Source organism: Terrapene carolina, unplaced genomic scaffold (assembly GCF_002925995.2).
Source record: "Terrapene carolina triunguis isolate 2854851 unplaced genomic scaffold, T_m_triunguis-2.0 Scaffold113, whole genome shotgun sequence".
NCBI classification, from domain to species: domain Eukaryota; kingdom Metazoa; phylum Chordata; order Testudines; family Emydidae; genus Terrapene; species Terrapene triunguis.
Genome location: NW_020664464.1, coordinates 6,467,344 through 6,480,502, shown reverse-complemented (window position 1 = coordinate 6,480,502; position 13,159 = coordinate 6,467,344). Strand labels below are relative to the sequence as shown.

General features: G+C 38.4%; 1 protein-coding gene across 1 annotated transcript in view; it reads right to left on the bottom strand.

Annotated features, from left to right (window-relative positions):
• The window catches only part of FOCAD (focadhesin), a 200,311-nt gene that overhangs the window by 29,449 nt on the left and 157,703 nt on the right, over positions 1-13,159 (bottom strand). The window contains exons 24-28 of the mRNA XM_026652328.1: positions 12,153-12,194; positions 9,293-9,401; positions 5,570-5,686; positions 2,982-3,220; positions 1,077-1,166 (exon numbers count right to left, since the gene is read on the bottom strand). Coding sequence (XP_026508113.1) covers positions 1,077-1,166; positions 2,982-3,220; positions 5,570-5,686; positions 9,293-9,401; positions 12,153-12,194 — 597 coding nt within the window. The remainder of the gene's footprint in view (positions 1-1,076; positions 1,167-2,981; positions 3,221-5,569; positions 5,687-9,292; positions 9,402-12,152; positions 12,195-13,159) is intronic.

The following is a 13,159-nucleotide window of genomic DNA, read 5'->3' as shown; positions in this document are numbered from 1 at the left end:
GGGCCTATTTTGGCTGTTACTGTGAAGCTTTTATCTTAAGCAGCAGTGGGTACAACAATGTGATGCAGCTGATACAACTCCCTGTGCATTCTATGCCAGCCAAGGGCAGAGAAACTCAAATCAGAATCCAAACTAAGCTTTCCAAGTTCAGAGCCCAATGAAGTGCAGCTGTGACCCCTCCTGGGCTTTTGAAAAAGTACAAAGGGGGAGGGGAAGAACAGAAATTATTGCTCTGCTGACTTTGGTAACAGAAGAATCAACATAAGTGGTCATCATTATTAAGTTAACATTTACTCACAGAGATACCTGAGATATTGCAGATATTTCTCTGTTCCTAGAATAGAAAGTAACTATCATATCTGAGATGCCATTCTGTAATACATGTTGATTGTTAAATGGCAACTAATGTACAGGAAATAATTCAGTATACGGATACTTCTGGGCTTGCCTATGTTGGTAACTATGAATATTCTTCAAAAATTTCTTGCCCTGCTGACACACTGCTTCTCTCTTCAAGGCACTCGCAGCAAATGACATACATTTGCCTCCCTTCATATTCTTCATGCCATCCACAGCTGTTAATTTAACAGGCTGGCTCTTCCAGATAAAGGAGCCATGCGAGGCAGCCGCTCCTATGGCTCAGACTATATTGTGCACACATGCACATTCCAGTAATAGGCTCTGAAGCAGCAGCAGCAGCAGCAACTAGACTCTATTGAACATCTTGGTAGCTATAGAAGAACACTGAGGGGTACTTTCAAAAGTGTTTTTCATTAATGAACACGCACAGGTAAGGTATGCAACAATGCTCCGCCTCAAATTGCTGCCACTGCCTGCTGCTCCATCTCCAATGAACAAGATAATTGAATTTTTAATCCTAACATTTATGTTAAAATGAGCATGGTAATGGATTTAGAAGACACAAGACAGGTAGAAGTATCCAAGGACAGGATCAGTCTCCTCATAGCAACAGGTTTGTAGTCCTAAATTCAGAATTTGTGGGTTGAAGCCCTAATGGCCTATATGAATAGTAGCAATCATAGTAAATACTGACATCAGTAATGGAATAAACCTACTTGTACTCCAGACTGGTGTCAAAGCAGCAATCTTCCAATGCATCAAGGGACTTCATTAGAAGTAAATTAATCTGTTGGCCAGATACATCACTACAAAAAAGAAATAAAATAGAAAAGACACTGTTCAGTTCTTCATGCTGCTTGTGATATTGGGAAGAATGAACTTGCCATTCAACATTATTTTTTATTTGCTAAAAAAATAGATTCTCATTCTATGTAAGTGCACAATTGTTCATTTTTTGTGCTTTCACACAAATACATGTACAGCTGAAGTACACGAATCCACTTCAGAACCCACCATTGTTTCTAACTGGCTCAGTTGTAGTGAGGCAGCACTCACACAGAAGCCCGAGACCTTTACTGCTAACACCAAAAAGGAAGAAAACCACAGTACTACATGCCCCATAAAAATTAGCTGCAGCTGCACCTTTAATTTTTCACAGGCTTAATGTTTTAAGACTTCATTTTGTGGCTCGGTCTTGAAAAGTTGTTCCTTTACCACCAGCACCACAAATGAAAAGCAAAATCCTTGGATCTTATTTGGAGAAAGAGGCCTGAACATCCTGAACTAACCCCCAAGGGATTTCTTGCTTACAGAATGTACTGAAAATCCTCTTAAAGAGTAGGAAGGCTTTGGTGTAAATTATCTCTAGGTTCAACATAAATACTTTTCTAAGTCAGAGTTTGGTAGCTGAATTTAAGGAATATCTACGATAGAGAAAATTTGGGGGCAAAAAAGCAAAAACTGACCTGCCTTAATATGTAAGGAATTTAAAAAAATGTCCTCTCTTGCTATTCTCCTTTCAAAAAAAAAAAAAAAAAAAAAAAGTCAAACTATATTTCAGGTCCCCTGGTACAGTGTGATGATCTAATCCTGTTTTCTCAGAAGGCTTTTATGGCTTATCTGTAGCTCAGTTGTCACTACTGACTAATTATCAAGAGGCAATGTATCCTCAAACTGTGCTGTAGGTTTTTAAAAAGCAGGGCAATCTTATTTTCCCATTATCCCCTTAGTATTGAGTATCAGGGTAGCGCATTAATGCAAAATGCATTTTAGCCAAGGGAGGTGATTCAGAAACCATCAGCTTGAAGGGATAAAAATAATAGATATGCCAGCAAGACCTAAATCAAGTACCTGTATTTTACTAAGGGTGTAAGCAAACACAAACCCTAAAAGTCATGAAGTAAAAACATCCATAGCCTAAGGTGAGTGCCTGAATTTCTTGGCAACATTCAGGAATCTGTGGCAATCATCTTGGAGAGTCTCCTTTCAACCTTGCAGATATGCTGTAGGATAACTTCTACCAAACAGTCCCTGAAAATGCTGTCTTCACCCCACAGAGTAACGATACACTTTCAAGAAGGTCCATTATACTGGATATACACAGCTTTTAGAAAGTTGTGTGTTTCATGATGCAGCCAAGATGTTTAGTATCAGGTGCAAGTAACCAGACATTCTTGTTGTATGTCATACTTCTGCAGCATATAGCTTAACACAAACAGTGACAATCATGTTCTTACAATTGTGAATACCACCATACAATGATATAAATAAGGGTAGCTAATCCCCTTAACATTCTTTTTGTGGCTGTATCACTTAAGTGAGTCACACGAGCATCTTAACACCTACACAGTTATGAAAACTAAAACGCATCATTAATCTTGAGAGTGTGATGCTGTATTTAAACAAGCACACCCAGCACAGTATGGCAACAATAACAGAGGAGGGGAAGAAGAAGAGATTAATCAAGAAATAAAAAAAATGTCTTAAGTAATCTTGCAAAAGACCTTGGGAATCATTAGACTACAAAATGTAAACACTTTATTCTGCAAACTTAAATGCCACATTACGGGAAGGGGAGGAAGTTAGTTATTTACACACCTGCTGTAGACTGTAATCCATACCTGACTTTTTCTTCAAACAAACGTGAGATAAACATCCCCAAAGCAAGGCCTATGTGGATTTGAACAGCTTGAGACTCATCAGCATTTGGTTTCCCAGGTAACCTGGCAGTCAGTACACTCAGGACTTCCTCAACCTTCTCCTTGCAGGATACAATGAAAACTGGCACCAAGAGAGACAAAGCAGTGGCTGCACAGGAGCGAGCAATAGCACTGGCTGTGTTTTCACCAGAATACGATTTCTAGGACACATTAAAAAAAAAAAAAGATGTTTTTGTTCTTTTTTCCAATTTGTGAGGGAAAACGGTATTTTAGGAATGTAAAAATATACAGCATACAGTACTGTAATTGCATTTCTATTTGGGAGCATATAGTATTTCATGGCTTTGCCTCCAGCAACATTTCCTTTCCCCCCACAACCAGTTTAATAATATGGTAATTGAAAATATACCTTCTAGAATCAAAATAGAATGAGTAAATATGGAATTAAAAACAAAGTGGGTGAGGGAAATAGGAATCCAATAGCTGGTCTGAGCATAAATACATTTCTCTCTTTTCATATTCAGCTTTCTTGCTAAAATATTCAGCAGAGTGATCCAACTCACGTATGTGTAAATAAAAACAGGCATGCGATTCTGTAATTATAGAAAGCCAGGAATTTATCAAGAAGAAAAAAAAAATGCTGCTTTAGCGGTGGGGAAGCATCAAGTCTAGAGTGGAGAAACATCAGCAGATCCTGCAAAATTTTTGGTGGAAAAGCTTCCCAGGAGACAGATTATTCACCACAAAGGCTTTAAATTCCTTTCCATTTTAAAAGCTGAAAGCCCTTTAACTGCCTCTATTTACAAAGCTATAAATAAAAGCTGATTATATGCAATAGCCTACAATATGTGTATTAGCTTATATATAATTATGGGAAGAAAAAGATTCAAATTAGAATGCCAGGTATCCTGTAGAGCAGTGATTTCTACAGGAGGCTTTGTCGTTTGAAATTTACAGACTGAGAAAGAAAAAACATTTTAAAAGATATTGTATTTTGGAAGAGGGAACTGCTGTGAATGAAGTCCCTGGGCTCTGTCTCAAAAATACAATGTATTTTTAAATTGTACCATTTTGGAGGCAGGTGTTTTGGAAGATTGCAACATATTAACTCTAGTACCAACTGAGTCCCTGGATTTCCTTGGCCCTTGGCAGTCTGGCATTATATTTGAAAGTGGTGTTAAAACTGCACTGGTTTTGGTGGTCTGGGCCCTCCCCCGGTGATGACAGAGGACTAGAATTGATATTAACTCTTTTAGATCTATCAGTCTTCAGTACTGTTGCCCTTGATGTTTTGTTGATGTGGCTGGATGTGACCACCCTTTATGGATCAGTTCCTTCCTTTCAGAGAGATTGTAGAGAGAGTTCTTGTACAAATGCTCATTCACCTTGAGCCACCTCTTGCACCTCTCGCAAGAACCATTCTATTAGCCCCCTTCTGTTCAGCCTATGTGAGGCCACTAGGAAGACAGTGAGAGGACTGGAGCTGCGGTTCCATCACATGGCTTACACCCCACTCTATGTTCCTCTCATCTAACCCAAGCTGTGTGGTTTCTTTGCTTTCCCTGCAGACTGGTCAAGACAGAAACATAGATAATGGCAAGGTGATTGAAGCTCAGATCGACGTGATATTATTAGGCAGATGGAAGAACTTAGAGAGGGACAGAAGTTGTGTCTTCCCCTGGGAAAGGAGTATGCTCACCCTTTATCAATGAGGCTCACTGTTATGCAGTGCCCTTGAAGGCTCCTCCTGCAAGGTGTTCTACACAAGGATACCATTTTGAAGATAATCTAGAAAGGAAGCTTTAGCTAATGCAGAACACAATTGCAGTGTACTTAGCAGTGGTATCTGCACGGAACATATGACACCTGTTTCCTGAAGACTACACTGGCTTCCAGTTCACCGCCAGATGCTATTCAAGGGGTTCAGGTTCATGGTTTAGGTTCTAATTATAAGTCTGAAATCAGATAGGATGCTTCTGCTAATAGTCCCTAGATATGAGAGTTGAGCAAGGCATTTTCAGGGGAAGGACCTTGACAGCATAACTCCCCATTCACAGTCAGAGTTATATAACCTACAGAGCATGATTTAAGAGCCATGTTTTTATTCAAACTCAGAATTTTGATTTGTGGTGTGGTGTGAGAATCTATTTAGGTTGATATGCTAAAGTTTTATTGTTAAGTTTTGTACATGCAGGTAGAAATGTTATGGAGGTTAGGGTTGGGTTTTTTAAAAACTGCAAAAAAAAAAAATGAAATAGATACCAATAACTGCTGAAACTCAGAGAAGAAAATTCAAGAGACAGTTGAAGGAAAAAATCTGAGGAAAAAATATAAAAATAAGAAGCAAATTTGCTAAAAAAATAAAATAAAGCCTTCTCATCCTCTCACACATCTTTTTGCAAGAATAGCATCAGTAAAACCAAGATTAAACAATTATTTCATACAATCATCAACATTAAGATCACTAAATCCAAATACCTATTCTCTTGCCCATAATAGTTACTGTTTTACTCTCTTTCTTTATATATATTTTATACTTCTAGACGTACCTGGTAGAACCAAGGGAAAACTTGACCTTTAGCGCGATAGCGACTGTTCACAATACTAAGAAGTGTTTCTATCACCATAGAAATCCAGTGTTTTGTGGGAAGAAAATCAGGTTCGGTCTACAGGTAATGAAAAATGACATAAGCCAATAAACATTAAATAACAGCTTCCAAATATTCATTCATTTCTATTCTTAAACCAGGCCACATTCAAGGACAGAAGACAGATTCAGCAGCTGATGGGCCAGCTATGAAGTATTTAGCTACTCAACAAGGGTCTAATTCTGCCACTCTTACTCACGAGTAGCACATTTTATTCCCATAAATCATTCCATGAAGTTAGCAGAATAAGGTATTATTCAGTGACGGCAAAGATGGCTGAGTCAGGCCCAAAACTAGCAGCAGTACAGGTTAAAAAACACAACCCTAAACTGTTATGGCTCAATATGAGCAAGTAAGTGGCTGTATCAATTCTCCTAGAGCGAGGCATAAATTAAATGTGGAAACAAAAATCATGTATGAAAACTTGAAAATTTTCAACCTGAATGGACAGCATGATATTCTCCAAGATATTATCTTGAAAAATGACATGGGATCTTTAATTTTATGTGGGTAGCCACTATATATGGGCAGACAGGACCACAACTTGTGTCTCAGTCAAACGGTGCCTTTTCATATTCTGTTTAATGGTTTGTGCTGTAGCAAGAACAGAATGTATTAAAACAACAGACGCATAAACAGAACATACACGCAAAATAAACAGTAAACTGAGGTGTCACTATGACACAGGAAGTGCAATTTACCAATGCAATAAATGATGCATGGATTAAAGTGTGCCATGTATGGATGGTACCTCTAACAACGCAGTACCCTGACCCAGGCCCCCCAGTAACAGACTGTAATTTCCCTTTTGGAAATCAGTCCTAAAAAGACCTTTTCCCCTCGAGACAGAAATAAAATGGATAACAGACAATTTTCTCAGAAATAGGAAGCAGTATGTGCCTCAGTCATAACATTGTTAGCAAAATAATAACAAATGTTGTGTGCTTATGTAGTGCTCTCCACCCTAGTCTCTCAAGGTGCTTTACAAAATGAACAAAGCCAGCCTTAAAATATGTCTGGGACACTCTACAACTCAAGAAATGGGCTCAGATACATTGAGACTTGCCAAAGATCCCCTAAAGACTGTGACAGAGCTAGAAATAGAACCCAGGACAGAACAAAGATTATTATTCCACTTGAGAAAAGATGAAAAAAACCTATTGTTTGGAATAGGAAATCACATGGCCCTATTTCAATATTCCATGTTATAACAAGTTAATTTAGTAGCTGTAAGTGGATAGTAGTTGTGGGTGTTCAGGATACAAATATTATATGAATTCACTTGATTGAATTTGTTCTCTGGCACCCCTTATGGAGAAGAACTTAATTCCATTTCCCAGAAGTACTATTTCCACTACCATGACCCAGGAACTTGCAGACAGAACATATGTCATTATATTTTTTTCTCATTAGCTTGATAAGATGTGTTTAAAACCACAGTTGAACAAACATACTGAGATATAGATGTAGTTTTTCCCACAATTCAGAAGTCAGTTCTCTAAGGGGGCTATTTACTAATGCTTCCCTACTTGTTTTCCTGGTAGAACTGACTGGAAAGGCTCCTGAAGGTCACTCATATCAAAAATTCAGTATTGCCAACCCAAAAAGTGCAAAAATTGTGAAATGATAAAATCATGGCTTTCGGGTCTGTTTTCTGATTTTTTTAACTCTTCCTACCCATAATTGTCTGTGGCAATTTACAGTGTTGCCAATTCTTACAAATTAATCACACAATGCAATTTTTGTCCCTGTTTCAGGAGCTCTTGCTAGAGAATCCAACCAGCCATCGTGCTAGGCACTGCACAAACACTTTCATAAGAGATTGCCCTTGCCCCAAAGAGCTTAAAATCTAGTGAAAAGAGATGGGAATGAGTTTGTGATATGGAACATGGAATGGGACACACCCCACACCTCTCATACAGAAACTACCAAAACTTCCATTAGGTGGAAACAACTTTTAACTGCCACTGAGCTGATCTAGAGCCAAACTGGTGACCCATAAGTGAAAAGGCTCTGTAACTCTTTAGCTGGGTCCTCAATTCCCTAATAAGTGCTAATGTCACACCTCTGAGAGTAAGGCTAACTTTCTGAAAACATAAGTTGTTTAAATCAAATTCAAGTTCCAGCCTTCTTTGGAGCTTACATAGGTAGGGTCTTCAACACTTTGGCCACACAGGCAAAATCTCAAACACACACTACTGTAAAATGCTCCACCCTGTTCTGACAGCTGCTATTAACCAAAGTAAAAACACTAAAAATGCAAGAATGAAACAAATATTAACAGGGAGTCCAAATAACTGTGACAAAGATTGACCTAGTAGCAGGATACCATAGTAACCTAATGGAGACTGGGTTTCAGAAGAATCTTCAGGAAGTCAACATGTTGAAAACCAGCTACATGATGGAGACAGGCAGAGTTTTCTGGCATTGGGGCAAGAATACTGGGAGACCACAATGTATCAAGTAAATCTTCATTCCTCTCACTCTGAAGTCCTTTGAGTCTTAAAGATACATAATTTTTTTCACTTTAACCTCCTTAAGGCTTTGCATCATCACCATGTTTTTCATCAATAAAAAGGCTGAATTACTGTCCTTCCAGAGCCTGTCGAAACTGTTCCTAACCTGGACAGAGTGGTCAGTGCAAAACAGTGTGTGGCATTCCCAGCTGCTGGGGCCCTTTACAGTTCTTCCAACCCATACAGATCCAGTGGGAAGGTAATTAACATAAGACAGATTCAGACTACTAGTTTGTGGTGTTTCTATTACACTGAAAAGTTGGGCGTAATTCTACTTTTCACATTTAGCTACAATCCACATTTCCCTCTCCTCCTAGTTATATTTTCTGTTACGTAAATTGTTACAAGCAGCTTCTTGAGCCAAACTATCAATTTGTACTGTGTTACACTGGGAAATACCAGCAACTCATCATCACTTTACTAGCTGAAAAATAGATTCATGTTAATAATGATCTTCAAGCAGAACAGGTGTTCTCCTTTCCTGACCAAATAATGCACCAAGGTTAAGGATTTGAGGTCAACATAAGAAGAATGCCAGTGCCAATACTCTGAGGCAGAGGACACAAGGACTAAAGCTGTGAATGTAATTATTTATATACATAAATCACACACCCACACATACTGTGGATATATCTATTTCTAAAACAAATGATCTTTTCCAGGTGCGAATTTAGAGCTCATGACAAGTGCCAAATTGCTAGTCCCAGAAAGTGAAGTCCTCTATTGAGCTGCAGTACAGGTAGAGCACAGGCAGTGGCACTGCAAACTCTCTCAAAACATTTTATTAAGTCTGATCTGGAGAAAGCAGGTGGGGGAGCCTCAACATCTACTGGATCTTTCTCTGCTCTGACAATACTGACAACAAATGTGTCAACTGTGGTGTTTTGTGTGAGGAGGACACACTCAGATTGAGACCACCAAGCTCATTTCGCACAGAGCAGAGCTAGCAAATGGTCACTACTGAGCAGGACTAGATATGAACAGATGAGAGAGTGAGGGGTTCTGCATTCCATTATCAGACCTCTCAGCCATGCAACCTCCCAGTGCTTTTGTTTTGATTGTAAGTCACATTAAGATGACAAAACAGTGTTTCTAAGGTTTAACTCACCTCTGGTCCTACTTCAGTGTCTGAAGAAAGGCTATTTTCATATTTTGCCACAGCAACTGCAAGGCCAGTTAAAGCTAAGATAGAGTTTCCTTTCACCACTGGGCTGTCCCTATTGAAAAGAATAAACAGTAATTAATGAGACATAAGAGATCGAGATAATGAAACACACTAATAATTGGGAAAGCACATGCCACCAGAGTCCTGTATAGCAAATACCAACCTTTCAGCGAGATTCTCAAAGTTAACAACTATCTCAGATGGTTCACCCACCCAATGGAAGTGCCCCACATCTCACCCTCACATCACAGTGAGATGGGAGGAAACTAAGCTTACTGTTTCAATAGTTTTCTTTCTTCCTTTGTCATCCAAAGCCTAACACAAACATGTGTGTATATGTATATGAGAGAGAGAGAGAGAGAGATAGACTATTGCTGCAACTAAAGAAAGTCTTTTGAAGCTAAATAGTCTGCCTCACACCATTTATATATTTTGCTTTTGCTGAAAAGATCTAAAATTCTGCAACTAGAGTTGTGGCCAGCACATACACTTTTAAATCTGAATTATGCTACAATGCACTAGAGCCACTGTTAGGCACTTTTGAGGCTCTGTGCTTGTGTATGTGCTGGAAATGAGGAAGCGGAAAACTGGGTTTTCATATCCAAGTTTTCCCATCAATTAAAATTTAGATTGCGATCATCTTGATTTTGAAAATTGCTAGGGAACAGGTACTCTTGTGAGCCTTTCCTGCTAAATGCTTTGAGATACTTTTTCTTAAGATTTTCCTAAAATAAAGACATGGGCATTCAGATTATGTCCAGAAAAAGGACTACAAAGATAGGCTCCAAGTACTTCTCTGTCATCCTGTAGTCTATCTTTTAGGTATTAGGTAGAATAGAACATGTGAAATACCATCATACTGGATGCTGATGTAATGTACAGTACTGGTTAGATGAAGTATTCTACATTTCAGTTGCCGTTTTTACACACTGCATCACTGTATTGCATATCCAGAAAGACTGCTCAACTACTACTATAAATATGTACTACTCTGAAAGCTCAAACCCATTCTCCTGTCTTTAGAGATTTCTTTTTGCATCTGAAAATAGTTTTTTGATAAGGCAGATGAGCGTCTTAATGGAATGTCACTAACTTTTCAGCTCTGGGACACTAAACCTAGACCACTCTGGATCAGAGATAGCTAAAATAATTTTGATTAGGTGGCTAGTTCATTTCTCAGAGTATTCTTCTTATGTTACCTTAAATCACTTCCGAATTTATTGATGTAGTCATTTATTTTTATGTCTATTGCTAGTGACAGTGGTTGCACTCTAAAATGCCTCAACTGTCAGACACTTTTAAACTGCCCCCCCTCACCTGGATGCCTTAAATTCATAAAAAACATTCTACTGTCATAGAACAAAATATCAGCCTGTCAGCATAAAGACCAATGCCACAGACCCACAAACCACTAGGTTCTATGAGAAAAAACAAAAATGTTTCAAAGACTAGACCATTCTATCCTGGAATTTACTGAAGTTAGACTAGGAAATAAACACAAAACATAGCAAAAGCTCCAGCGGCATGGTCTGTCCATGGGAAATCCCTTGAAGCTAGCCATGAAGAGAGTGTAACCCCAGGAACCAACAGTGAAAAGTTACCTAATGAACTAATTTGACCAGTGAACTATTTTCATGACAAAAACTTTGTACTTTCTTTTTCAATACATTGGCTCTTGTTACTTAGAGCCAGGAAATGACATTCTGAGAGTTCATTATGTCCCTGTATTGTATCTTGCTCTTTATAGTAGTTACACAAAGGATTTCAACCTTTACTTCTCTAACTTTTCATAGGCATTTAATGAGTAGCTAAAATATAGAGTTCAATTTTAATCAGTTCCTCTTCTTCATCTCCTCCTCTACCCAGGAGTGAACTACCTGAAGGTAGATTGGCAGGGAAGCATGTGGATGTGAACATTTCCAACAGCAGCATTCACCAAGAACAGTTGCATGGTTAAAAAGGCAAAAACCTTCAAAATCTTTACAGAAAATTTGAATATCTAGAACTGCCAGAACTCTGAATTTCCCAATATATTTAAGACTAATCTTCTCTGCAGCTCAAGCAGGTACCACCCACTGAATCAGCCTATGATAAATAGCAATGTGGTTCTATCACTGCTGCGATCTCCATGGCAGAGCCAGTGATTTTAAGAGTTATTTTTATCCAGATTCGTGGCTTTTGGCACCTGTCTGGTCGAGTACAAGAAGCTGTTATCCAGGTTAACCAACCATAGAGCACAGTGAAGTGATGTCCACCAATGAAGTACGTGTACGCAGGGAAGAAATCAAGCTACTAGCAACCATTCCTAAAGCCTTTCAGTGGTGTTTGAGGGTGGGACCAGAGTGTTCACTGCTAACCCAATGCCATGAGCTAACATGCCAGTGACCGCCTGAAAATATGTATCTGCATCTACCTTCAGGAGGGAGAGGGGTCTGGACACAAGCAGGAACCCTTGAGAGTGAGAGACAGTGGGTTAGCTTTGAAGAGGTGATGCTCCACCCTAGAGACAGCTGAGAGGAATAAAATTATAAAAAGAATGACTTAAGGAAAATTCTTTGCCATACAAGATTGGACCAATAGTGCATAGAGTGGTATTCTGCCTTTTGAGCAGCCTATGCCTAATTCTTCAGAAAATGCACCTAGCCAACTATACAATGCAGTACACGGAGGGAAAGCTCCTATCCTTATACTTGTGGCTATGAGTTGAAATCACATCAATAGGAAATATTGGCTTGCATCACCCACAATGAAAAAAATACAGAGGAAATCACTCTCTAGCCTCTAATAAAGGAACAATTCTTACTTTGAAGCACCCTTGATAACATCAGTCAGCATGTCTCTGACCCTGCAGGAGAGACAAAAAGTAAAGTTAGCACATTATACTTTACATTGCAGCATGAACTTGTCCATGACACATTTTCCCTCTAGTCCTCCAATTGACCACTCTATGTTAGCAAACATCACATCCAATACTTATTTTATAAAACTTAGTGTAAACTAGTAAAAATTGTCACATACCATCTTGCATTTTTCACATCCTTAAATCCATTAAAACTGTCCTCTAAAAAGGCTCTTATCTGATTTTATACTACAATGTGGAAAATACAAGTTCATGCAGCAGCCATAAATCTGATCATCTAGCTATTGCAGATAGCTTTCCAGGTCGATGTTCTACGCCCCAGCCTAATAAAATGAAAATATTCTACAATGGAGAACTATAACAATTTATCCAACATTCATTATAGTCCAGAACACAACTATGTGTGGTTAAGCTATCAGGTGGTGCAATAGTCTAAATTTATTGAAATGAAAGCTATAGGGTCACTTAGAATACTTTCTATGTTACTGTGATCAATTTACAACACATTACTTGACTTCATTTGTTTAGTTTTGCATTCATATCCAGAGGATGAGCTGCCATAAATCTTTTATACTGACAAGTTTTTTTTAATATATAAATCCCATACACCACAATTTACAATATGAAGTAGTAAATCTTAACTAGGACTGTCATCCAACCCAAAAAGATATCTATCCTTCAATCAAATTTCTACAACACATAATAAAATGTTTGAAATTGTAGCTATAAAACAAAGTGTATAGGTCACTCATACTTTAAAGAATAAAATCAAGGTTTCATTTTAAGCACAATATTTGTTTTTGCACAGTCACTAAAAAAACCCCACTTAAGTTGAAAGCATTTACACTGAATGGCACAACCAATATAATGGTGCAAAAATGTATTAAACAGTAAAATTCAGTATTGCCCTCTCCACTATAGCAAACGTCAAGGTCAGATTTCAGGGTGGG